We start from the raw sequence: 26,950 nt of genomic DNA, 5'->3' as shown, positions 1-26,950 counted from the left end.
CCTGACTCCTAGAAATGAAACAGTGGGATTAACGTAGCTGCTCACATCTATTATGTTGCAGATTTTTACTGTGTCCTAATTAATGCACTTTCAATTTAGTTGTGTGCTCAGGCCAATTGAGCAGCTTACCTTTTTTTTTTTTTTTTTTGTTCCTTCCATGGTTCTGCACGGCTCCTTTTCTAGATACCGTGTGCAACTGTTAGGCTTGCATGGCTTTCTCTCACGGGAGCAAAAGAACCTTGGTTTTTCTGGTTAATCCGGTCATTGAGGGAGCAAAAAATAGCAAAAAAAAAATTGTCACCCAAGGTTAAAAAAATTGCTGAGTGGCCTTAAAATTACTACTGCAAAAAATATTTTTTGTCGCAGTAATTCTATGTAATGAGCTCCTGTGTAGCGATTGTCTGCTTTTAAGACTATATCTAAGAGAGAACAGCAGTTATTCCTGGTTTTGGCAAGTGCTTAGCTCATTCTGTCATCAAAGAATTTCTCCAGAATCTTAGACTGCCGTAAAAAGGCTTTTTGCTATGGGACGGTATAGCAGTGGTGCCCCTTTACAAATGACACCATTGCATTTTCAGAATGCGCCATCGCACGGACTGTGTACTGTGCATAACCAGCGCTTTGTTTCAGTTTACTGTACAAAAATAAAAGACCAGTGACATCCAAATAGCGTCCAAAATGGCGCGACTGGCTGATGCGTGCATCCAATTGCAATCCGCGGTATGATGCGAAGTTGAGTAAAGTGAAACAAACTATGCGACTTCACTTTATTTTGGAAGTGGGGGAGTTACGATTGTCGTCATTCCTGCCATAGCATGCACAAAGTTCGCGGGCGCCACTGTTCTATGCAGTTCGGATTCAGGAGGTCTCCGATACCTCGTCGTGCGGGCCATATCTAGACTCAAACCTCTGTCTGAATTAGCTGGTGCGAGCCCACCCAAATTAGGGTTAACGAGCGTCAAATGCCATAGGCTTAATATGGACATCGGCTGGGACCATGTTCTTAGTTCGCGTTATCTGCATTTACAAACTTACAGGGGTTGAATTGAGATCTTTAAGGGAACACATTACAGTCGAACCCGGATATATCGAACTCGAAGGGGATCGCGAAATAGTTAGATATATCGATAATTCGATATACAGAAATCGGCTCGAGACGCCACTTGCGATCATAAAAAATGATACGGTATTTGTCGCATAGTCAACCCACTCGAATAATGAACCCACTCCCCATTTTTGGCCCCTAGAATTAAAAAAAAAATATGCGTTCAGTGGCGCGTTTTTGTTTCGACCGTCGCATCCACAGCTCATTTATTGGCAGCGCGCCAAGATTGTGCGCAGCAAAAACGTCACGGCGTGTTTATTTTTTGGCTATACTTTTCATAGATCCTGCAGTGGCAGGGAGCGAACTTGGCAGAGTGCCCGTGATGTCTTGATTGCACAAGCCTGGTTGGATTTATCGTGCCACGCTTGGGGTGGGGAGGACTTAGTCCACTGTTACAAAATCATTGGCAAGTGGGATAGCTGCAAATGCCGTTTGGAGCGAACAATGCTAAAAGCCGGTGGCATTACCGCAGCTGACCGCATGCTTTCGTTGATTCATAAATGCAAAAATGTACGACTCTCTCAAAAAGAAAAAAAAACTGCCGCTTCTTAACTTTCGCAGCCGCCATAGCTTACGCTGCGCCGCAAGTACAGCCAAACAAGAACAGCCAAACAGGGGCGGGGCTGGCGTAGTCTACTGCTATAAAATCATTGGCTAGCATGATAACTGCAAAAAGTGAATAATGCTAAAAGCCGGTGTCATGATCGCAGCTGACCACATGCTTTCGTTGATTCATAGATGCAAGAATGAATGACTCTCGCTAAAGAAAAAAATTGCTGCTTCTTAACCTCTGCAGCCGCCATAGCATATGTTCAGCACGACGGCAAGAATAAACGACTCTCAAAAAAAAAAATATCTGCCGCATCTTAGTGTCCGCGGCCGCCGTAGATTACGAGTGTTCAGCACGACGACACGAGACGCGCATCGCAGGTCAGTCGCTGCGCAGAGCGTTCACAACACACACTGGAGAGGCGTCTGCCACGGGCTGAGCTGACTTATCCGCGCATGCGTAGTGCATGCTGCTGCGAACGAAGACCGAGGAAGAGAGAGGAAGGGGAGAGGTAAAATTCAGAAGAGTGGGCACACCCTTGCGCTTCGCTCTGTTGCGTTTGTCCCCTCTCCCGAACACCACGGCTGCATTGGCTCCCTCTCGTTCCTTCACACACGACTTGCAAACGTCACATGCTAGCGGGGCAGCGATCACCACAGATGCGCGCGCCTTTAGGGGAAGGGCGCGGCACTGCCCTAGACCACCCGTCGCCGAACTGTGCCCTCGCATTACTTCCGCGCGTGGCTTGAAAACGTCACGCAGCAAACGGCCGAGGTGATGCGATCATCTTTGGGAAGGCGCACCGTCCAATGCGTGGTGCGGAGTTCGATATATCGAATGACCGGTGAAATTGAGTTCGATATACGACGCAGCTTTCCTATACTTTTACATGGGATTTTCAATGGAATATTCCTTGAGTTCATTATCCGAGTTCGACTGTGTCTGCTCTCAGCCAATGGTTAGCCCACAGCTATGAGTAAAAAAAACGCTTTTTTCTTCGTTCTGGATAATTTTTTGCTCTACAAACATTGCCCATGAGTAATTTTCAGTGCAGATTTAGCGGAATTTGTTCTTATGTGCTAACCGGCTGTTGTTTATCATTTTAAGCTATCTGTGCTATTAATTTGGTAGTGTTAAATACCTCATTCCCTATAAAATCCAGCGCAGAATTGTTGACGAGAGCGAAACAAGTTGAGTATGGAGAGAGGTAGCCATTGCAGTCACCAGGCAAGCATCCATGCACGAAGTGCTGCCACATCTTGGAGAACTAACAGCACACACTAGACAGGGACAACTAGCTACCCACTAGCTCGAATGTCAATGGCCATAGCAGCCCTTTTTGTAATTGCCTCCTAGCTTGGGTTTGCTTCTTCTGAACCACAAGTGTAGCTTCTGTTTTGGCATTTCAGCAGCCATAGCTTCTTAATGCATACATGGTTGGATGAGTGCTTTAGCTTTGATACTCTAAAGTGTGCAGTCGTAAGCCACCATATTATGGGAAAGATCATCCCTAGATATAAAGCCTTGTACGAACGTGCCTGTGTGGCCTAAAAGTAGCATGCATGTAATAAAAGTAAATACTGGAAGGCTTCATTCTGACCTCGCCTTCCGATCTGAATTGAGAAGTTCAAGTTGGCAGTTCAGTTCAGTTCAGTCGTTCAGTCGTGTCTGACTCTTCGTGACCCTATTGACCATGTCACGCCACGCTTTCCGGTCTCTCACTATCTTCCTAACATCACATAACTTCATCTGCAGTGCCTCGAGGATGCCATCTAACCATCGCGTTCGCTGCCTACCCCTTCTCCGGCGACCCTCAACCTTTCCCAACATCAAATCTTTCTCCAGCGACTCCTCTCTTCTCATCAGATGACCAAAGTAGCTGAGCTTTAACTTTAGAATTTGACCCTCCAGTGAGCAGTCAGGGTTTATGGTCGACAATATTGACTGATTTGATCTTCTGGCAGTCCAAGGAACTCTCAAGAGTCTTCGCCAGCACCACAATTCAAACGCGTCAATTCTTTGGCGGTCAGCCTTTTTAACAGTCCAACTCTCGCATCCATACATCACAACTGGAAAGACCATAGCACGAGTTATACGGATCTTGGTTGGCAGACTAATGTCTCTGCTCTTTACTAGGCGGTCAAGGCTAACCATTGCTCTCTTTCCCAGAAGCAGGCGTCTCCTAATTTCATGGCTGCAGTCTCCTTCCGAGGTAATCTTGGAGCCCAAGAAAAGAAAATCTGTCACAGCTTCCACTTCTTGTCCCTTGATGCTCCAGGACTTGATAGGGCAAGACGCCATGATCTTTGTCTTTTTAATGTTCAGTTTAAGCCCAAGCTTCTCACTCTCTTCTTGTACGCGCATCACAAGTCTCGAGTTCCGCTTCACTTTCTGCCATTAAAGTGGTATCATCCACATATCTAAGGTTGTTGATACATTTTCCAGCAATCTTCACTCCAGCTGAAGACTCGTCCAGACCGGCTTTCCTCATGATGCACTCTGCATATAGGTTAAATAGGCAGGGCGACAGTATGCAGCCTTGCCTCACTGCTTTCTCAATCGGAAACCAATCAGTAAGACCATGCCCAGTTCTGACTGTGGCCTCTTGCCCTTCATACAGGTTCCTGAGGAGACAGATGAGGTGAATTGGAACTCCCATCTCTTGGAGAGCTTGCCACAGTCTGCTGTGATCTACGCAGTCAAACGCTTTCGCATAATCAATAAAGCAGAAGTAGATGGGTTTCTGGAACTCTCTTGCTTTTTCCATGATCCAGCGAAGGTTGGCAACTTCGTCTCTAGTTCCTCTGCCCTTGCGAAACCCAGCTTGCACGTCCGGAAGCTCCCGATCCACATACTGCTGCAGCCTACCTTGGAGGGTTTTCAACATCACCTTGCTAGCATGCGAAATAAGCGCATGCTAGCAGGTAGTTGGAACAATCTTTGGCACTGCCTTTCTTTGGAATGGGTATGTAAACTGACCTCCTCCAATCCTGTGGCCACTGCAGGGTTGTCCAAATCTTCTGACATAATGTATGCAGAATGTTAACAGCGTCATGGTTGAGGTTTTGAAGCAACTTAGCTGGAATGCCATCAATTCCGCTAGCTTTGTTCTTAGCAAGGCTGGCTAAGGCCCATTCAACTTCACTCTTCAGGATGCCCGGCTCGAGATCAGTGATCACAACCGTCTTATGTTGGGTTTGCACATTCGGGTCCTTCTTGTACAGTTCTTCTGTGTATTCCTGCCACCTCTTCTTTATCTCTGCGGCTTCAGTGAGGTCCTTGCCTTGTTTGTCCTTTATCACGCCCAGCTTAGCACAGAAGCTTCCTTTGATATCTTTGATTGTCTTATACAGAGCTCTTGTGTTCCTTAATTGTCTGTTGTCCTCAACTGCTTGGCACTGTATGTTCAGGAAGGCATTCTTATCTCTCCTTGCTATTTTCTGAAAATCCGCATTTTTCTGAAAATCCGCATTGAGAACCTTGTATCTTTCTCTTTCCCCCATAACTTTTGCCATCCTCCTTTCTCAGCTATTTGCAAAGCCTCTTCAGATAACCAGATTGCTTTCTTGCACTTCTTTTGCTTTGGAACTACCTTAGTAGCAACTTCTTGTATTATATCGCGAACATCAGTCCACATCTCTTCGGGCTCTTTGTCTTCTAGATCTAATTCTTGAAATCGATTCCTCACTTCCACAGCATATTCTAATGGAACTTGATCCAGATTATGCCTGAAAGGCCTTCTAGTTTTCTGCGTTTTCCTCAATCGAAGCTTAATCTTGGCAACAAGAAGCTGATGATCGGTGCCACAATCGGCCCCAGGCCTTGTTTTTACTGCTTGTATAGCGCTTCTCCATCTCTGCCGGCAAATAATATAATCGATCTGATTCCTGTACAGACCGTTTGGTGAAGTCCATGTGTACAGGCGCCTCTTGTGCTGTTGAAAATGAGTATTCGCTATGGTCAGGTTGTTTTCTTGACAAAACTCTACTAACCTCTGCCCAGCTTCATTTGGCTCACCAAGACCGAACTTGCCTGTAATTCCGGATATTTCTTCACTCCCGACCTTAGCATTCCAGTCTCCTATGAGAAAAACGACGTCTGATGATGGGGTGCGGTCTAAAAGGCATTGTAGGTCCGCATAAAATCTCTCAACGTCAGCTTCTTCAGCAGTAGTGGTCGGTGCATAGACTTAGATAACTGTTATGTTGAAAGGGTGACCTTGGATCCGAAGTGAAATCATTCGGTCGTTTTTGGGGTTGTACCCTAGCACTGCTTTGCCCATTCTACTGTTTACTATGAGAGCGACCCCATTCCTTCTTTTGGATTCGTGCCCACAATAAAAGACATAATGGTCGCCGGAGTTAAATTCTCCCATTCCGGTCCACTTGAGCTCGCTGATACCCAAGATATCAATGTTCAATCTGTCCATTTCTCGCTTGACGATATCCAGTTTACCTTGCGTCATAGATCTTACATTCCATGTTGCTATGTGATACATCTCCTTGCAACATCGGACTTTCCGGTCGCTTCCCGACACATCCACAACTGAGCGTCCTTTTGGCTTTAGCCCAGCCGCTTCATTCGTCCTGGAGCTACTAGGAATCGCCCTTTGTTCATCCCCAGTAACATGTGGGACGCCTTCCAACCTGGGGGGCTCATCTTCCGGCGCCATATCATTAATGGTATTGTGACTGGCCATAGGGTTTTCTTGGCAGGAAATACTGGAGTGGGTTGCCATTACCTTCTCCATTGAATCACATTTTGTCAGAACTCTCTGCCGTGACCTGTCTATCTTGGGTGGCCCTACACAGCAGAGCTCACGACTTCGAGTTTCGCAAGCCCCTCCGCCACGACAAGGCAGCTGCTGCCAAATCGGCCATGTCACATGACTGCGTAAGGTCACTTAACCCATCACCCTGTCACCTGTCAAGTATCTCCTACCAGAGGCATGTCTGTGATTTTGGTGCTCGGTATCACATAAGCAGACTTGAGAAGAGGCATGGCTTGATGAGTGAGAATCACGGGCATGCCTCTGGCAGGTGGTACTTGGCAGGTGACATGGCTGGGCACTGATTGTTTGGTGGCTGGTTGCGTATCGTCACGGACCACATGCCATGGTAGGAGCTGCCAACTCTGGCAGCTCCTTTAAGATGGGAGAGTGAGGTGGCAGTCGAACTCACCATTACCCGGCAATCCTGACTCAAGACATGTTACACCTAGGCCACGCAGGCACGTTCGCACGGCTTAGCTTAGTTGGGTTTCATGTCTATATCAAATGGGCTTCTACACAGTATGGTAGCTTAAGGCTCCATGCTAATGACTATGCATGGCATCGTACAGTAGAATCTCATTGATGTACCGTTCTCGTGGGCATTGCAGTTAACTGCATTTTAAAATAATTAGTCACTTTGCATTGGACTTCTTGTTTCTCGGTGTCGCCAGCTTTTCTGAAACTACTAAAAATGAGTTGCACATTGCCTGGGTCACCATCAACAACACAGCCGTGAAGGGCGCCTTAAAACTTGATGCTCTACTAATTTCTTGGCGAGTGTGACACTGCAGGAGGTCTCGTCAAAAGATAAATTAGTGGAGTTGTTATCAATTCACAGCATCTTGGCATGCTACCAAGGTCAGCGCTGCAAACTGCGACAATGATGGCATGAAAATGAGAGGCGTGCTGTGAAAAAAAAAGTAAATTCTCAAGAACAAAAAGTGGGGAACGGAGGTAATTATGTGAGTAAGTGCGATATTTATCGATAATCGATAATCAGCCGTAGCATTGCCATTACTGCAACTACTACCACTTCGCATCAGTGCTTTTTTTGCTGCAAAATATAAGTCCCACACAAGCTTTTCATACATTTTCGCGATCGCATTATTCAGACTGTCGTGGAAATATGATCCCGTAGCTGCATGAAAATGCATTACCTCTATAGTGTCTGCTTGTGGGTAGTGTTATGTTCCAAGATACGCCCCCGTAGGGAGTAGAGGTGTATCCATGGTTCTTGTCAAATGTTTCATTTTGAGGGCGCATAGCCGACTTCACAAATGTAGTGGCACTGCTTTGCATGTGCAGATTTTCCAGAGGCACCGTGTGACGCTGTCACTGGTGCATCGTTGCTAGTTGTGGTACACACACTCGCGTGTGTAGCGAAGCCGTCAGTTAATCTTTACAAGAGAGAAGTTGCATTGTTAGATAATGTGTTAGAACAACGGGGAACAATGTTTGATGTCCGTCATCTCACTGCTTGGGGGTCATGTGCGCGCGCACCTTTGTGTGAGTTTTTCTTTCCTTCAATAAAATATCAGTTGCTAGTCCAGCCTTTGTCCTGTGTACATCCTTGTTTCTGTTTATCATCTTTTGGCTGGTTTCTATTATGAACAGATACCAACTCGCCCAGTCGACAGCCTTGCTAACTTTAAATTTAGCATAGTGTGAACTGCAGGGGCCACAACTACATATGTAGGAGATTTACCGGAGGCCACGACGGTACCAAGGCACACTGTAACAGCTGGTGCCTTGCACCTTGGTTAGATCAGTGTAAACTCGCAGGCTGCTGTGAGCGAAGTATCGAACACCACTAGCAGTGCTCTAACTGTGACTCCTTGCACATAAGGAGCGGTTTTCCCGCAGAGCTTGGAACACAATTGCGGACTTTCATGCAACTCTGCTCTCTGCGGGAGCATATACAAGAGCACTAGGGCAGCCATGTAAATGGGTACAAGAGTGCAGTTGTACACAAGATTGTTCTGTAAAGCCCATAGCTGGCCTAATGTTACCTCTTTGATCCCTTCTCTTATAGAGGTCATTTTGAACGTTCCTGGTATCCTCGGCCGCCTAGTGAGGATTGCTTGTGCGAAACCTTGTAAGTAGTATCACCTCTTTCTTTTGGGGGGGGGGTCTTTTTTGTGATGTCTTTGCCTTTCACGGAATCTCTCACTTTTCTGTTATCTTTATTTATATACTGCCTTCAAATTCCTTTTGATGCATTATTGCATTCAGAGGTCGATCCTTGAAACTGCCTTAGAACTCTTGGGGAATGCTCCGATAATAATCTGCATGTTCAGTAAATTTTTATGGGTTGTCTGAAGGTTGCTGGAAATTATGTATGTTCTACATCAGATTTGGCTGTCTGCATGATAGTTCCATTTTAAATAAAGTGAAGTTGTTGAGATTTGCAACCAGAGTTGAATTGTGCTTGCCGTATGTAAAGAGCTAGCACCTGAGCTTGAAGCTTTGCATGCCATTGTACAATTTGTGGTCGAAACTTTCCAGTTTGTTTCATTAACGGGGACGCTTTGGCCACAGTGTAGCGTAAAATTTAACAGCCTATTTTAATAACTTTGCCATTTTTTAGGATTAAAGAGCAGTTAAATATTTATCACAAAGCTGCGTCCTTGCTTAGGCTTCATTGTGTTCTGCCTGAATGACTTGCAACTTTTACCTTTTATGACAGACACACCAAGGTTTCCAGCCATTGCTGGGGAAATGAATCACTGGATGCAGTGGATTGAAAATCAGGTCAGCTCTGTGGGCTCTGGCTCTATACGGGACTTTGTCGGAGGTGAGTGGTAGAACTAGTTTTTCAGGCTGCTGTACTGAACAGCAATGCAAAAGCAACTTCTTTCAGTGTAGAGTGGAGTGATTGCTTTTCTGTAGCATGTTAAATATTCTGGTTGAAAGATGGCTGTGGGTGTTCACCACTACAAAGCTGTTTGAGCTGTTATTTCCCTCATCTTTTCCCCAGGTATCTCTCAGTGGAGTAGGGACAATACCGGCTTCCGCCATGAACCAGCGCTGAAGATCTCTGCTGAAATGACATTTCGTGCCGAAGCTGTCTATATACTGGGCCTTCTGCTTGTTGGAAAACGCAGGAAGGAGGTGTGTTGCCATTCATGTTTTCCTGGCATGGATTTTCGTTTATTTCAGCGTCAGAAATCAATCATTCTGCTCTCCCCCTCCTTTATTTATTTCTATATACACTAAAGTCTGGTTAATTCAACCCCCATTAAAATAATTCGAGCTAGGAGTGTGGTTCCAGTCAACGGCCGTGCAAGTCTATAGCTTCGCATGTGGGCATGCTCACATAAGTAATTCGGATGGTGGTTTGCAGCGAGGTTCGGCTTAAGCATATTTTCGTTGCTTGCGCCTGTAAGTGAGGTTGCTGTTGAAGGCGGCCGAGTGACAGCATTCTGCCTTCGTATGAGCCTGTTGTCAAATTTGCAGTCATTTGAGCTCGTTGCACCTCTCTGTGGCCTCTTTGTTGACTGTACCATTGCCCATATCAGCATCGTTGCACATCCACGTTTTTTTTCTCTCTCTCAATATGTTGAAGCTGCTCGTTTGCCACATGATAGTGAAACCTCGTTATAACGAACAGTTAAAAAATCAGAAAATAGTTCGCTCTATCTATAATTCGTAATATAAAATTTCGTAGAAACTCCATGCTAGAGCAGTAAAATTCAATCAGAGAAGGCACAGCAACTCGGAGGGTGCCTTCTTGGGTCACGTTCGTTTATTTACGCGCAAAGAACTGCGTTATCGCGGCCTGCTTTTTTTGTGTTGATCGCGTTCCGTATCACGCCCTGTTCCACAGTTTGCAAACGCTCAACAAGGGCAAACCCACTGCTCTCAATAGCACTGTAGTGGCGGCATAGTAAATCCAATGCAGCAAGCGCATCTTGTGAAGTCTGAATGTTCTCATCGTTTGCACGGTCAGCCTGAGCTTCGTCTGCGGGATGTTAAGAAATTTCCACAGCGATTTCGGCATCCGTCAGTACAGCCGTGGTCGCCGCGATGTCGTCGCCGCCTACAAAGTCCTCTACAGTCATCGTTGCGGGCATGTCATCTCATCGAACTCGCGGAGCTCTGCTTCTGCTTCGTCCCCATCGTCACTAGATGCACGGGCCTCTGCTGGAACAAAAGCTGCGTGTCGAAAGCAGTTGGCAATCGTTTCTCCTTTCACGCTGTCCCATGCCGCTTTAATGCTCCCAGCAAGTCGATCTTCAAGTCCTGCTTCATAAGAAGCTTCACGAGAAGAGTGTCAATCAGTCTCCTCTTGTAAACTGCCTTTATCTTGAGCTTAGTCTTTAATGTCAGTTCGGCCCTTTTTTTCACGTTCACCGCCATCACAGCACTACGCACACCCACGCACCACACTTGACACGACGACCGACGCAGCCTCCGCCGAATGCTACGACGGCCACGCCGCTGCTAACACTAAAACCAAAAAACGCGAATGGCGCAAAAACCAAAAGAGCAAGCTGTTTCCTTCCTCCAAGCAAAAAAGGCAAAAAACATTCGATCGTGCCGCTGCCGCCTCTGCTGAAGCGGCGCTGTCGGCGATTGTGAGATGCAATTTTTTATGGCCTCCGAGATCACCTCCGTGCGCACAAACAGGCGCGCGGGGTAATCTCGGAGGCTATAAATTTCTTCGGCTGTCAACTCCCAATGCCGTCGGGGCATCTGTGGCATTGTCAGCGCCTGCGAGGTAATCCTGAACGTTTGCTGCGCCCCATAACACACATGTAGTGCAACGAAGCCTGCCTCCTGCTATTAAAGTGAGGTAGTGCTTGACGTCGTGAAGTTCGTAATATCAGTTTTACGCCGAACCGCGTTCGCTATGGGAAGTTAAAAATACATGTGTTTGACGAAAATATTTCGGAAGAGTTCGCTATATTCAATAATTCGTTATATGCGTGTTCGTTATATCGAGGTTTGACTTAGTCTTTGCGGTGCGTGCTCAAAGCATGACGGGACCGGTTGTTAAAGGCCCACTGTCCACCATCCAGTTCTAAACCTTTCCCGGTGACTGTGAGACTTCGCCCCCAGAACGCAAGGCCGCAAAATATTTTTGAAAAGAGTAACTAATAACGCAGTTACAGCCACCGCAATTACCCGATTCTGTCGTGTTTCTCTCCTCCTGTTCCCTCGCAAAGGTTTTTCACTCTTCTGTCCGGTCGTCTATTCTCCGCAAGACGAATTCCCCTTCCTGCTGTGTGTTTGGCGGGAGGTGGAGCGTGGCACTCCGCGTGCGTGCAAAAAAAAAACGCGAGGGAGCGCGTGCCGCTGGATTCAGTCCGGCCGTGGCGAGGGAAAAGCGCGCAGCGAGTGGTAGACACCCATCCTTCACCCTCAGACAGCGAGACGGACCAATGGACGTTGTTTTCGACTAAGATGTCATAGCTACGGCTGGACGGGTCAGTGCAGGGAGCTTTGATTTGTATTTTCATTGCTTTGCGGCGCGCGTTTCACTATAGCATTTCGCACAGACTATCTCCGGTATCTGATCGAAACACTGGGCTCCTTTGCTTAGAAGGTCCTTCCCTGGACAGTGGCCCTTTAAGAGGTGCTGCTGTGTTGCACTGCGGAAAGGGTAGCCTAGAGCTTTTAGGATATTGGAGCAATTCTTTGACATTTCTGGCAGTGTGCAAAGCAAAGCATTTGACGAAACTGGTAAAAAAAAAAAGTCATCCTCACTTGGGCTTTATTCCAAAATGTTTCATTGCTTCTATAACTTCATGTAATGGGTGTTTACTGTATATTTTCCCTACATTTAATTCTCACTTAGGTTTCCACTCTGCATTGTCCTTTCGTGTTTTCACACAAAAACTGCATGTAGCAAAAGCTTTGATGTAGAACGAAAAATCGGGGACTCCTTACAATTTCATTATGTTATTATAGCCAGTTTTAACTGTACTTACTGTGGTCTTTTGCCGCTCGCTGTTTTGCAAAAGCTACGCAGAATAAACTTGCAGTTTTAAAATACTTGCTTTTTCTCATTCATATTTTTTTTTTACATTGTTGAAGTTGATTTGCTTATAATTTAAAACTTTGAATATTTTTGCGATAAAAGCTTTGCCTCCATCGAAAAGCAGCCACCACAGGTGTATATACAATAAAAGCTCGTTAATTCACAACTCCTTTATTCAAAATTTTGGATAACTTGGAACTAGACGTCGTGGTCCGGTCCGCACTGCATAGAAGTCAATGTGTATAACAGCTCGTTAATTCATTTGAAAATTGGCGCTGCCACCGATAATTTGAACTGCGCGCTGCCAAGCGTCGTTGTTGAAAACCACCGTACGAAGCTTTCACGGCTGAATGACAGGTGTCAGAACCGTCGACATGCTGCCGTAGTTGGGAGACTGCCCAGGCTGGGCCTTTTTTCTTTTTTGCAGCAAGCGACTCAGAGAGAAGATTGGTGTCGTGAGCTATAGTTTTGCACGCCACTTACCTTGAGCTTGTGTCCGTGAGATGTGTTCGCGTGGACAATACTTCGCCACAACGGTGCAGGAGAAAGTGGATATTTTGCGTGAAGTGGACCAGGGGAAGATCACCAAAGTGGAAATCACGAAAAAGCATGGTATTCCGCCAAGCACGTTGTCGACATATGTACGCAATAGAAAGACCATCAAGAATGCATACGAATCGGATTTATCCAACAGCAGAAAAAGGCTATGATCAGCAAAGTACCCCGAGGTTGAGACCGCAGTCGTCACATGAGTGAAGGAAATGAGAAGCAATAATATACCCCCGAGTGGCCCAATCATCATGGCGAAGGTGGCCGATTTCGCCCTGCGCATGAATGTGCAAGATTTTGTTGCCTCCGAAGAATGGTTCCACCAATTTAGAAACTGACATAATCTTGTCTTCCGGGTGCTGTTCGGTGAAGTAAAGAAGTGGACGCGGAGACTTGTGCGATGTGGCTAAGTGGTGCCCTGCGGCAGTATTTGGACAGTTTCTTGGCAGAGGACATATTTAATTCCAATGTAACAGCTTTGTTCTACAAGCTTCAACCGGACAGAACTATAAAATTCAAAGGGGACAACTGTGCTGGCGGTAAGTGCAGCTAAGAGTGGATTACCATTTTGGTCGCCGCGAATATGACCAAGACGGAGAAGGTTCCACTTCTTGTGATTGGTGATTGAGATTGTGATTGAGAGAGAAGATTGGTGTCGTGAGCTATAGTTTTGCACGCCACTTACCTTGAGCTTGTGTCCGTTTCAAAAACATCCGAGCACCGAATACGCCGCCACCTGCAAGGCATAGATGATGGGTGAGTTGTTCAAAAAGTGGCTGCTGAAGTTTGACTGGAAGATGGAGCTAAGCAACAGACAAGTTTTTCTCATCGTCGATAATTGTTCGTTGCACAAGGTCGACGCCGAGCTGAAAGCTACCAGGTTGGTTTTTCTGCCCACCAAACATGACTGCAACCCTGCAGCCGATGGATCAGGGCGTTATTAGAAACACGAAGTGTTTCTACAGGCGCCATATGCTCGAGCGCATGGTTTTGTGCACGGGCAACCAAAAAAGCCACAGGATCACATGTTGGTGCGTGCATGGGAGCAGGTAACGCCGTCTGCGATTGCGAACTGCTTCCACCACTGTGGCTTTATTTCTGGAATGGAAGAAAGTGGTGACGACGAGAGTCGGGAACCTCTGACTGCGGCGATGCGTGCTGCGCTTCAGGACATAGGTTTTGATGACTACATTGAAATGGACTGCAATGCAGCAGTGTGCGGTGCCCTATCTGATGAGGACATTATTGCTGCAGTTGTAGGTGAGCAGTCTGTCCCAGAAGATGCGGAAGATGAGGATGAGGAAGAGGCGCCCATGCGGATGTCCGTGGCGGAAGCAGTGGAAACGCTGAATGTCGCGCGCCTTTTCTTCAACTTTGAAGAGGAGGAAGACTCCCTGCGTCGCATTCGCATCCTGGAAGGTAGAGTGGCGACTGTTGCCCTCAGAGCAAAGAGGCAGAAAGTGATAACCAATTTTTTTTGGGAATAAATGTTTTTTGTGCCCTCAGTGTTTGAAGCACGTTCATTTTTGCTCACTTTCCTTCATTCGAATTTTAGTTAATTCGAATTTTTTGGTTAATTTGAACTGGCCTAGTGGTCCCATGAAATTCGAATTAACGAGCTTTTTTACTGTAGTACCTTGACAGCTCGACAGCGGCAACTATATACGGGTGCCTCTTAATTAAGAATTTGGCCCATAGTACCATAACAGCCGACAGTGAAGTTTGAGTTTGACTTAGTCAAGAACCGTGGGCTTATGATTCTCAAAGAAATTAAATATGCAGAACCTAAATGCTTCTCGTGAAAGACATTGTTGTCAGTGTGTAAACAAGATTTCAGTTTAAAGAAGCACAAATTTGACTGCTTGTGACTTGGATTATGTGCTCATCTCTCATACTTGCCCTGCCGTGGTGGTGCAGTGGGTAGGGCGCTCAACCACTGTGCTGAAGGATGCGGGATCGAATCCCGGCCACGACGGCGGCTTTTCGATGGAGGCGTAAATCAAAGCGCCCATGTGCTGTATGTTGTCAGTGCATGTTAAAGGATCCCATGCTGTTTAAATTTCTGGAGCCCTCCACTACGGCGTCTCTCATACCCTGAGTCACTTTGGGATGTTAAACCCTGCAAACCAAAACAGTTTTCTCGCATATTTGTGCAACTTTACGGCACGGACAGAGGCATATTATTTTTATTTACTTTTAGGTAGCCTCCTCTTGGTATATATGTTAATTTATACGTACTTCATTCATTCATTCATGGTGTTGCTGCTATATGCCTGGAAGTTTTTGTTTTTTTTTTTTTTTTTATGAAGTGCGAGGTCATCACTGATTGCACTAAGTCTTGTTCCTTGTCTCAGATCAGTGAGATGCTAATACCCTCTTTACACGGGCAGAGTTAACCATGTTTAGCGTAACTGCGGTTACGCGAAACCGTGGTTAGCCCATTTACACGGCAGACCAAACCATGGTTACACCCCTAACCTCTGTTATCGCAAACAGAGTTTGGCGACCTCGGTTTGCGTCGTTAACTGAGGTTATGGCGGCGTCTGTTGATGGAGGCTGCTCTTCGGCACCCGAGTGCGCGAAGCCTACGAGCGTGTCTGCTTCAACAGTGTACTTGTTTGTCCGTATTGAATAGGCGGTGTCTATTGTGTAGCCCAGAGTTTTCGGTTACGGCCTATACAGCCAAGCATCTGCGCACTGAAGCCCCGTCCTGTGCAGTATCTTTTGAGCGGCTTGGTGCTGAGCGCGGAACGTCAAAAAATGCCCGGTCTTAGCTTTATCATAAAGAGCGCAAGTTCGCAACGCTTGCAGCGCGGTATGCTGCGAGCAGGCTGAGATATGTTACACTTACCGCGGCGGTGAAGCTAGCGTGCGAGCGCAGCGAATGACGGCGGGGTGCGTAACCCCCTAATCGTCGATAGGCCTAAATTATTTCTCTTGTCGGCGCTTTGGAATTGATCAACGCTGTCGAAATGATGTACTCATGAAATTTCCTCATTGTGAATCCTATTCTGCCGCCATAAAATAGCGATATGATTAACTTTGGCGGCACATTAATCGCAGAGCTAGTATAAGCAGAGCGGTGAGCTGCAATGCACCGGCGGCAGCTGGCTTGAGCAGAAACATGATAGTATCACGGTTATCGGTCTTGCCAGCAATTTGCCGCTTGTCAGTGATCCTCAAGAGTGATTCAATCCTGATATTCGGCTCAGTATTTCAGATGGCAATAAATTTAACATGCTTTATTTCTGACATCGGCGATAGCGAGCTGCCCGTACGGTGTGCGGGAGGAGGTGCCTACGCGGCAGTGTTTACGGTGGTCGATGAAATGCTGCCATCGTGCGGGGCTTGACTGCGCTGTTGACGCCTTGTCGGACGGCACTCCGGAAACTTCGTTATAAATAAGATATTTGTAAATGCTTCTTCGTTCTGCAGATCACCGCGTCGCTTGGGTTGTATTTTATGGGCAATGGCGGCCGTAACCGGGAACGGCGGCGAGCTGTGTAAGCACAGCTAACCGCGATTGGCAGTTAACCGTGGTTAAGTTCGGTTACCTCGGTTAAGCGTAACCGTGGTTAAGCCGGCCGTGTAAAGAGGGTATAACAGCTCTTGGAGACTGCCAAAAGAATAATTTTATCTTTTTAGTGCCAGAATAGGCTGTGGAGGGTCAAAAATTACCTGCAACTTGAAAATTGTGTTAAATTGTTTCAGGTAAAATGAAAAAAATAATTGAGACTGTGTATTGGAAGAGAACAAAATTTAGCATGCTTTTTTTTTAATCCACTTCACTGGGGAAGTGTGTGCAAACTGTATGAAGTACTGATATCTTATTTTAAACTAATATTTGCAAGAGAAACGTTGGTCATGAACACACTACTTTCCCAGGAAGGCTGAAATTTGGGGGTTCTATTTATTATGTGCACCCACATTATTCACTGATAGGTTTTACTTAAACAGGTGCAGAGGACGCTGGCATCTCTGCGACTGATCCCACAGCTGTCAGACCTGTTTGACCACTTCGTCTGGAAGTACAACACGTAAGCAATATATGGGTTTTGCATGTCCCTATTATAGCATTTGAAGCCTGCATGTATGTTTTAAATGCTTTGCTTTCATGGGACAGACCTCAATCATTTAGACATTGTTGAATATTTAGTAACCTCAGCATTGACTGTGCCGGGGCCGGTAAAGGTACGAGTGGTGAGAGGGTGCAGGAAGCAGTTTCTTGTTTTTCGGCTCTAGTTGCTCTTCAGGTGTACAAGAAATGTACTCTTAGTGGAAAGCTGCACTTCGACGCTAATAAATAGTTTGTAACAAAATAATGGGGGGGGGGGGATGCTATAGAATTAATTCTAAAATACAAAATAAAATCTTCTGTCATGGTATTGAACAAAATTGTGCCTCTCATACTTTCAAGGATTCAGCATTTCATTTTGTGTATGCTGTTAATGTTTGTTTCTTTTTTATTTTATTTTTACAGAATGAGAGGCCAAGATCGTGGTCGTCTGCCAGGTCACAATATCAACTGCGAGTGCAGCCCTGTGAGTTCTAGCAGCTGTAGAAAACCTTGTTTATGCAGCTTTGCTGTTAAAGGGAAGCTGAAATTGTTTTTTTTACATTTGAACTAGTTTCAGCGATTTGAATTTAAGAAGTTTGTAGAGAAAGCACACAATGTAGTTTTGCACTTGCATTTAAAATGGCGCATATTAAAAACGGGACAACGTTCAGGCTCTTGAACGCCTTAGAGGAGTGCAGAGAAATGCATGATGACGTCATTGTTGCTTGTTTAGATTTCCGCTTGCTTTGCCTACACACCGTTGGGGGTCATCCGATACTGTTAAACAAGGCTTCTTGTGCTATGCATTCGTTAGTGTTGGTTTTCTTTGCTCAAGTAACTGTTCTCTTTTCTTAATACATCTCACCCCTGTACATGACATCATAGTTACAGCCCTAGCCTGCGAAGTCTGAACATCTACATCATTTCATATGATATGGAGATTGCATCAGCAATTTGGGTGATGCCATCACAAAAGGACTTCACATTCCTTATCTACAAGTTGTATTTCGTCCTCTTTAAGCTCGTTGAATCCTAAGACCTCTTCAGCTGCTGTTTAAGAGCCCATAGCACGTGGTTTATACATTGCCTCTGTGCTTAGAATAAAACTGAGCTTTGTCTCATTAATGTTCATAAACTAAGACTAATGAAATGTGTATTTTGAATTGCACACCTGAACATTCTGGTATAGTCTTTACTATGAATGGGGCTTGAAACTAATAGCATGCTATCCACATTTTAGACGCTGATAAAAGTGCCTTTACTAACAGGAACAAGAAAAAATTGAAGGCTTATTTTAGTATCTAAAAGTAAAATGTTTGAAAGTTTATATAACGTCTAGGTTTTCTGTTTGTGCAGTTTCTTCAGAATAAAAAAATGATGTGTTGCTTCTGGTACGTATTAGGTTATTTGTAGTAATAAATTTATATTTTTTATTGTACTGTTGCTTATCAAGTGTGGCTTTGGTTGTGTGCAGGAGGTTGCTCTCAAGATCCAGGTGCTGAGGCTTGTGCACAGCTTTTGTGAGCATGCAGAGTGAGTACGTGCATGTGTGACAGTGTATGCCAAAATGTGCGGAATGTAGTATGTGCCAGTGAAGGCCCCATTCTGCAGATAATCAGTCGTAGGCATTGTGAGCTTCAAATGAGGAGCATGCCTCTGGCAGATGGTAGTTGCCAGGTTGGATGGCTGGTCAGTGGTTGGTCATCGGGTTGTGCGATGTCGCGAGACTACATGACATGACTGGAACTTTCAACACAGAGCAGCTCTTTTAGGATAAGAGGGTTAGGAATTGAACTCTCCAGGACCCTTGGGTCCAGAGTTAGGCCCTCCCTCCCTTCCCTGTAGGGCACACAGGCTTGTTTGTGCAGCTTTGCTAACCCCTTGACCGTTTTGGTTGAGCAGAGGTGATCTTTTTAGAGCTGTTCCCAAACAGTTTTTGACAAGCATAGCTAATCTTCTGAAAGGTAGTTTCGTACCTTTAGCATTTTGGGTGAGCAGCACTCGTCTGGTGTTTTTGATCATGTGCCTGCCCTTTAGCTGCTTTTGTTCAACCGCTTGAACGCATATTTTTATACGGAAACCTGTGTTATAAAAATGGCGTTGGTGGAGGCTGTGCATGTATTGCTGACCTTTTGTCACTGAAAAGAAGCTTTTCTTTGTCGACTGAAGGGGTCGATTCAGGCACCGAGCTGTACTTTGTTTTGGTAAGCGAAGAAGACAGCGTTGACACTAATATGAACTGTTCTTACGAGAAGGTGATGAAAGCCTAGAAGAGTAGTACATGCGCTTTTTTTGTTTTAGTTTTTGGTTAAAAAAAAAGATAATTTTGGTAGAATTTCTTCAAAACAAAACAGTGATGTGGTCATGGCAGACTAAAGAATTATGAATTAAGCAAGTAGCAAAGTGCATGTTTCGGAACAAGGGTCTGCAAGAGGAGCTGTTATTAGCGCTGTTGCATTGTACCATTACACCTGCAAACTTCAAACTTGTGTCGCTGAAATATTTTATTATCTTTCGGGGAAATTTTTATTGTATATTGAGACAAACATTTCCATGACACGAGAAAAGCGAATTTGACATGCAAGCACCAGATTTTTTGGCGATCGGACATCAGCTAACAGAGCTATTGGCTACGATTCATGATGATGCGTCCTGGAAACTTCCGTCCCCAATAGTACCTCTTGCTTAGTTAAGCTACCAGTACTTCATTATAAGCGATTTGACCGCACCGTAATAGTACCTTATTAATTTGGTCTTCAAGAGACCAGGAAAAAATGTTCGCATAATATGGAAGTTGGAATTTTAAATGCAAAAAAAAAAAAAAAAAAAAAAAAACTGCCAAAGAGCGTTGAAATCGCGCTAATTTTATGAAATGAATGCCTGGTATGTGGCTGTCTATATGTGAGTTGAAAAATGGGCAGCAGTGACTGTATTATGTGGTTTCATCGAGTGCTCTGCTTTGCACTTTCAGGGAACTGTAAGGGCCTCCACAGCTCTTTTTGCAATTTGGCACAGTAACAGTGGTGCCTCTTCACAAACGGCCCCTGTTATGGCATGAGGATGCTTCACCGAATGGGCGGTTTAGCGTACTCTAAAGAGAGGGGGGAAGCATGAGGACACAAGAGAGAGAAATGTACTTGGCAGCTAAAACAGCTCACTGTCATGTCGAAACAAAATTGATAGACCAGCGACATGCATAGCAGTGTCCAATACTTGAATTCATAAGAAGCAAAAGCTGTAACTAAAGTGCTAACCTATATTTCTGCATGGGGGCCTTGCCATCATTGTTGTTCCTGCCATGGTGCGCACGCCTGAGAGTCGCAGCCAGCACTCTTTCATGAAGTTCAGGTTTGGGGAGGTGTGTTCGGCAGGCTGCTGGTTTCGAGTGTCGTTCCTCGACATGACCTTTGGTCCGAATTAACCGGTGCAAGACCCTTCATATCAGAATTTATGAACATCCGATGCCATTAACTTGCACAGGCGTAGTCTATGACCACGGTTCTAATTCGAATTATCCAAAGGTTTAAATTAAGAGAGGTCAAATTAACAAGATTTTACTGCTTTAATGTGATTGTGACTAGTGAATTGTGTAAATTTTGTACTTTTATGAGTATCATTTTATTATTTTTTTCTGTGTGGTATGCAGCTTTAATTGGTGTTTTTAAACATTGGTCTCCATAAAAAAGGTATGTTTATATTAAGAAGTCATTATTATGAAATCTGCGGAGAACATATATTTTTGTGTGCCGATTCTGTATACGTTTTTCAGTTCTGCATAAAACAATTCTTTCAAAAAGTACATTATACATTAGGTAAGTTTTGGGATGAGCTTTTAAAAACTTTGCTGCTGTGAACTTGTTGACATGCATCCCATTGATTTTTCATGGCATCAAGGAATGCATTAAAGGTAATATTGTCATCCTGCCCATGTAAAATAGTTACAGGGTATTGAAGTCGCCATTCAGAAACTGGAAGGACAGTTTTTATTCCGGTTCAACTCTCCGCTGTGGCCCAGGGGTTAGGGTGCTAGACTTCTCAATCCAAGGATGCGGGGTCGAATCCCAACCGTGGCGACCGATTTTCAGTGGAGGTGAGAAGCAGGGTTGCCCGTGTGCTGTGCGAGGTCAATGCAACCCCACGGGGTCAAAATTACTGGAAAACCATATACACCAAATCAAACCTATGCTGTTTCTACTCATTGAGGCTAACAATACATATAAGAGCCCTGAGTGTGTGCGAGATGTAGCTTCAGGCTTAGTGCTGCACGCAGATTGTATTTGCATAGGGATGCAAACGAAATTAAAGCAAGCATGAAGATCGGCCAATTTATCTGAGGTTTCTATGGGGCCGTGGTAATCCAGCTCTTTAAAAGTATAGTCCATTCGCAATTCATTCGCATTGATATCTGCGGCCCCTGGTGTTGCTTTATTGTGCATAGTTTTAAACATGTGGCTATTTCTTACGATGCTGGCAATATTTCGCGGAACCTTCGTGAACAATCATTGCTATTGATATGTTTTAACTGCCAGGAAGCAGTTGTGCCACTTTGAAGTGGGCCTGTGCCTTTGGTAATCATTTGCATGATTAGTTATTTGTTGTTTTTAGTGTGCCAACAAAAAGCACTTTTTCCTTTTTCTATCTGATAAGCATGTTGGATTATTGAGAATTTCTCATGACGGGAGTTTGCAGCATTTTTATTTTGCTAAGCTGCGCCGGAAAGAAATGATTGCTGCTATTTTAATTTCGTGGATTTCTCTTATTACAGTTCTTTCTGGCTTCCTAGCATGTTGATGGACTATGGGAACATTCAGCAGTCTTCACTTGTGTAGCTCCTAAAACGTTCACCATGATGCATGATGCTATTTCACTCATTTCATTTTCTTGCAGGTATAAGCATGTCATGCTGTCATGGAGTGAGTACAGTGAGCTTAAAAGGAACGGTAAGTTGCTAGCATTAAGTTTGTTGCCAGTGTTTTTCCAAGTTCTTCTCATAGTATCTAATAGAAAGCAGATCTTTATTGCTAGTGCATGTTTCTTTTCATAAACTTTTTGAATGGTCGGCACACTCTTAAATGTGTGGAACTCTCCACAGTAGCTCAGTGCATGTGGTGCTTAACTGTCGAGCCTATGATCTTCAGATTTGATCTAGTTTCATCAAGGGTGAAGTGCAAATTTTTTTTTGATGCAAGTTCACTCTAAAGTGGACTGTATTTTCAAGCGACACCTGAACCTAACTGGGCATATTTTCTGCGGAAATGGGATGCCAGAAGCTGAATGTTACCTTGAGTTCTTTAGCTCACAGGGGAAGCCTGCAGCTTGACGTAAGCTGCTTTTGTTATCGGCTCATTTTGAAATTTGATATTGGGGTATGATTCCCATAAATTAAAACATGAGGTAGGCTTCACAATATAATTTCACTACTACCGTATTTACTCGCATAATGATCGCACTTTTTTTTTTAAATACTGACGCAAATTTCGGGGTGTGATCATTACACGGGGTAAATTTTCTACAAAAAATTTTTGAGCACCGAAAACGCAAACAAGTTGCAGGTCAGACGTCTTAGAACATATATCTCGATTACAACCAAAAATAAAAGCTGAGTAAGGCTTACCTTCGCAATAAACACGCACATTAAGCATCACTTGGAGTGCACAATGCCCATTTATTTTTTGTCGTCAGTACTCTAATCAAAGTCTGAATCCTCGCCATCCTCGCTTTCACTGCTGCACGACTCATCGGAAATGGCAGTGTGGTTGCTGGAAGCATCTTCACAATCCCACAGGAAGTCATCTTCCGTTCCATCCAAAGCGTTAGATATGCCTGTCTTCTTAAAACTCTTAGCCACTACCTCGTCGGGGATACTGCTCCACGCTTCTGTGATCCACGAGCACAGCATCTCCACGGATGGCCTTCTAATCTTTCCGCTCGGCGTCAAATCATGCTGGCCCATCGCAATCCACTCAGCATAAAGTCGTCCAACGTTGTCCTTGAACGGTTTGTTCAAAGACACGTCGAGAGGCTGCAGCAGCGAAGTCAGGCTCAGGGAAAGTCCATTCCGTCGCATAAAGCGAGTCGTCCAACCGGAGCTAGCGCGGAAATCCTTTGCGATTCCCAGCTTCCTGGCAGTTGTGCGCGCCTGCGTCTGTATCATTTCTAATGACACTGCACAACCATCCTTGCGCAGGTCCCTCACGTATTCTAGGACCGCCTCCTCAACACGAGGGAACTTGCCCGTCTTGGGTCCACGGAAAGCCCACCGTGTCTTGTTCGTAGCCATCAGCTTCTCGCGCTGCTTCCAATAGCGTATCCTCATTTCGTCCACGCCGAAATGCCTACCAGCAGCGCGGTTGCCATGCTCCAGTGCATAGTCGATAGCCTTGAGCTTGAACGCGGCGGTGTAACTGGCATACCGCCCCAAAATGGCGTAAACTCGCACAAAAACACAAAGCACGCTACGACGCTGCCGAATTGCAAAATGGCGAACGCCGCAAAGCATGGAATCATGGGAACTCCAACGTTACTAGACTAGGTTGGGAACTCGTCGGAATGCATTCGCTGCGGGATGACTGCAGATCAACCACCAGGCGGCTCCATGTTCGGGGTGCGATCATTACGCGGGGAATTTAAAAAATGGAATTTTGACCTCAAAATTCAGGGGTGCGATCATTACGCGAGTGCGATCATTATGCGAGTAAATACGGTACTTTGAGTTTGGGTCGATTTGTTGCTAGAACTGGGTTGAAGTCATTCTTGGCAAAAAGAAATTGGATAAGAAGCAGCACTTGATCGGGCTAAATTACCTAATGCATATTATGTGCTATCAAAAAAACTTTTTTTTTTGGTACGTTTATGGTTCTCTTATTAAGGGGGGACACTGGTCTTAAAGCCATTTTCTTTAATTTTTGAACTAAAGTGATGAAACTTGGCACACGTGTGCAGTTCCTGGTGCTGATTCCAAAAATATAATTAGTTTTTCTCTGAACCAATTAGGCGTTGAGATAATTAAGAACAATGGTGCACTTGCTGTGAAAACAATAGGAAAAAAACCACTTCACAAAAACTTCTTATTAGCATATAGCTATATACTAGAATGAATAAGGAACACAATGTTGCAAGCAGATTTTTGATTTAATGATTATTTTTCATTTTATTGCACATTGAAGTTTAGTAGTCATAACATGGAAACACAGTGGTCACAAAAAGTGCCATTTTAAAAAGTTTTAAAGCAATAATTAAGAAATCTGCTTGCAACTTTGTGTGCTCCACATATTTGGCTTAATGCTGAAACAAAAAAATCATTGCTGTATCTGCAATGGGTGTTGAGATATCGCATTCACCAACTTGACAGGAGACCAAAATTCACATCTTGAGAAAATGAGAAAAACAAACGGAAGTCATTTTTAATCACTAAAAGTAAAAAATATGTACATGTCAACTACCAGACATTGTTAATATGCCCCAGGGGCATAGTCATTTTGAGCACTACCACCTTTGTGGCGCTTTTTCAGAGCACGCTGCAAATTTTCTGCCGATGCACGCTTGCTTGTAGATGCAACGGACCGAAGCTTGTCCTTTTCTACCATACGCCGCACACTTCTCTGGCCAGGATTCAAACACAGCTCGTTCAAAATTCCTACCGAGGTCCTTTGGTACCCTATATTAAACTTCAAGACTGCTTCTGCAACTGCGGCCTCAACACTGAAGAGGGATGCGTGCCTTTCTTTTGGTGCCAGTGCCCAGAGTGCAGGCTCTCGTTATTATTTTGGGTTTTTCCCCTTGCACATCGCTCAAGGAGCTTCTTGTCAGAGAGGCGCTCATAAATTGGTCGCAATGCCTTGCATACATGACTAGGAAGGCTGTAGCGGTGCCTTGGGGCTGGCTCTCCTTTGGCACTGGCAGCATTTTGCCGGCACCAGGAACTTGAACCTGTTGGGCAAAGGCTGTGATCCGACTCCTGATCATTTGATGTCACATGATAATAGGTAGCCATCACCGCTTTTGCCATTTCTTCTATGTTGCCACTGTGGGACTTGAGTGCCCAGCCATAGTAAGAACTTAGCTTGTTGACTAGATCACCAGTTAGTCTGCCTTTACCATCAAGTGGTTCCGAGCCTGACCCTTTTTGTTTTGACAGCAGATTGCGGAGAGCTGTCCCCATCCGCTTTTGAACATGGTTAATGCAATCTTCTTTGGTGACCTCAACGTAGCCATACACTTGGTCATCTTTCAGGGCGAGGAAGGACCGGCTGTCGCCGTCTGACAGCACCGTTGTATATCTGAGGTTGTGCTCTTGGAGCGATCTTCTAAATAGGATTAGGGCTGCTTCTGCTTCCATCTCACCAGCCTTTTTATCAGTATTTTTCTGGCAGACGTGGCTTGCTCTCCATTCTTGGTACGTGGGGTCGTCCACTTTCGGTTCCCGCTCACAACCTGCGCAAATATTGCTCAGGACAACGTAATCTAGGACAAGCCCCGTAAAAAGCTCGATGACAGTGCCGACTCCGATGCGGGAAGAATGCCCACGAGTCATCCAAGTCCCATCGTAGGACACTGCTACGTTGCCAGGATTGTCAACGTTCAGTTCATCGTACAGCTTCCGGACTGACTCCGCGCATTCAACGGTCACTTTCTCGGCTGCACGCGTCGCGGCAGGCGTCAGCTTTTCTTTTACGTAGCTCTGCCACGTTTTCGTGTGCAGTCCACGATGGGAAATATTCATCGCGGCAAAGATGTCGTTGAATGCAGTCCGCCGGTTGCCGGTACTTTGCATCGCGCGCGCAGCCAGAATTTTCACAGCGAAAGGATTTACACTTTGCTTTCCGTCCACACGCGGCGAACTCCACGCCGATGCCTTGTCGCCGCAGTTGACGCATGTCAAGAAAAGCTTGACAGCGAGGCCGTATTCGCGATCACCTCGGCCGATTTTAACACTCCCTCCACGCGTTTTACACTTTGCACCGTCAAGAAGGCTGTTGATCGACTCGATGCAAATCACGGCGAAGCTCGTCTCATCAAGCGGGCAGATCGCGGCATCGCTGGCGGCAAAGTCTGTCGTACGTTTCGTTGCTGGCGTTGAATCCAACTCCCGCAGTTTGGCGTCGGCTTTTCTCTTTTCACTTGCCAGATCGGAAGGTGTCAGAAGCGCTGTATCACGACGAACGCGGCTGACGACGTCTGAAGTGTGCTCGCTTGACGGGCCCGCTAGGCCTAGCTGATCCGTAGGTTCGTCGACACGGTCACTGGGCGCAGGAATCTGCTCGTTTTCGGCGTGTCGCAACACCAAAGCACTTTTCTTAGCATTGCCGATCGACGATTTTTTCCTTTTTTTGCCGTATTTATGACGCATCACAAACTTTCTCGTTGGCGTAGACATCGCTGCGAGATCTCCGAGGCGTTCGAGGCTGACAGCACTAGGCAAGATGGCGTCTAAGGGCACGGCTCTGACTGCCCTGACGCGCGCAGCAGACGACGCGAGACGCGAACGGCCATTCACAGGGTCCCTTTTTGTCACATGCACCGAAGCAACGAATAGGAACGTGTGCTGTGGCTTTTTTTCTTTTCTTTGTTTGTATCGAACCAATGAACGAAACGACGCGCAGGAGCGCGAAATTTGAAGGCGAAAAGCCACTCTTTCGAAAGAGACCAAGATCGCCGTGAGCGCGGCCGTGGAACGGAAGCTATACTTTTTTGAAAATGCGCTATTTTAGTGAAAACATCAGCTTGAAATGAGCCAGCCGACTTGTTATAAATTGATATTACGCCTCAAATATTGACACGAGAGGTGAGAAACTTGGTGGAATCAGAGAATAATAGTTGTAGATTCTAATACTTCAGTTTTCTAAAAATTGATTTTTGGGCGATTTTTCCGCCTTCAAGACCCGTGTCCCCCCTTAACTTGAACTGTGCTGCTGACGATGAATACAAATCTGGCA

General features: G+C 45.3%; 1 protein-coding gene across 1 annotated transcript in view; it reads left to right on the top strand.

Annotated features, from left to right (window-relative positions):
* The window catches only part of LOC146202797 (short transient receptor potential channel 4-associated protein-like), a 177,216-nt gene that overhangs the window by 43,474 nt on the left and 106,792 nt on the right, over positions 1-26,950 (top strand). Inside the window, exons 9-15 of the mRNA XM_084588342.1 lie at positions 8,459-8,521; positions 9,113-9,220; positions 9,404-9,537; positions 16,916-16,995; positions 17,439-17,499; positions 18,490-18,548; positions 21,903-21,955. Coding sequence (XP_084444468.1) covers positions 8,459-8,521; positions 9,113-9,220; positions 9,404-9,537; positions 16,916-16,995; positions 17,439-17,499; positions 18,490-18,548; positions 21,903-21,955 — 558 coding nt within the window. The remainder of the gene's footprint in view (positions 1-8,458; positions 8,522-9,112; positions 9,221-9,403; positions 9,538-16,915; positions 16,996-17,438; positions 17,500-18,489; positions 18,549-21,902; positions 21,956-26,950) is intronic.

The sequence above is a fragment of the Amblyomma maculatum genome, chromosome 1, assembly GCF_055883805.1.
Source record: "Amblyomma maculatum isolate TAMU_Amacu chromosome 1, ASM5588380v1, whole genome shotgun sequence".
Classification (NCBI taxonomy): Eukaryota; Metazoa; Arthropoda; class Arachnida; order Ixodida; family Ixodidae; genus Amblyomma; species Amblyomma maculatum.
This window is presented reverse-complemented; position numbering and strand designations above follow the sequence as displayed.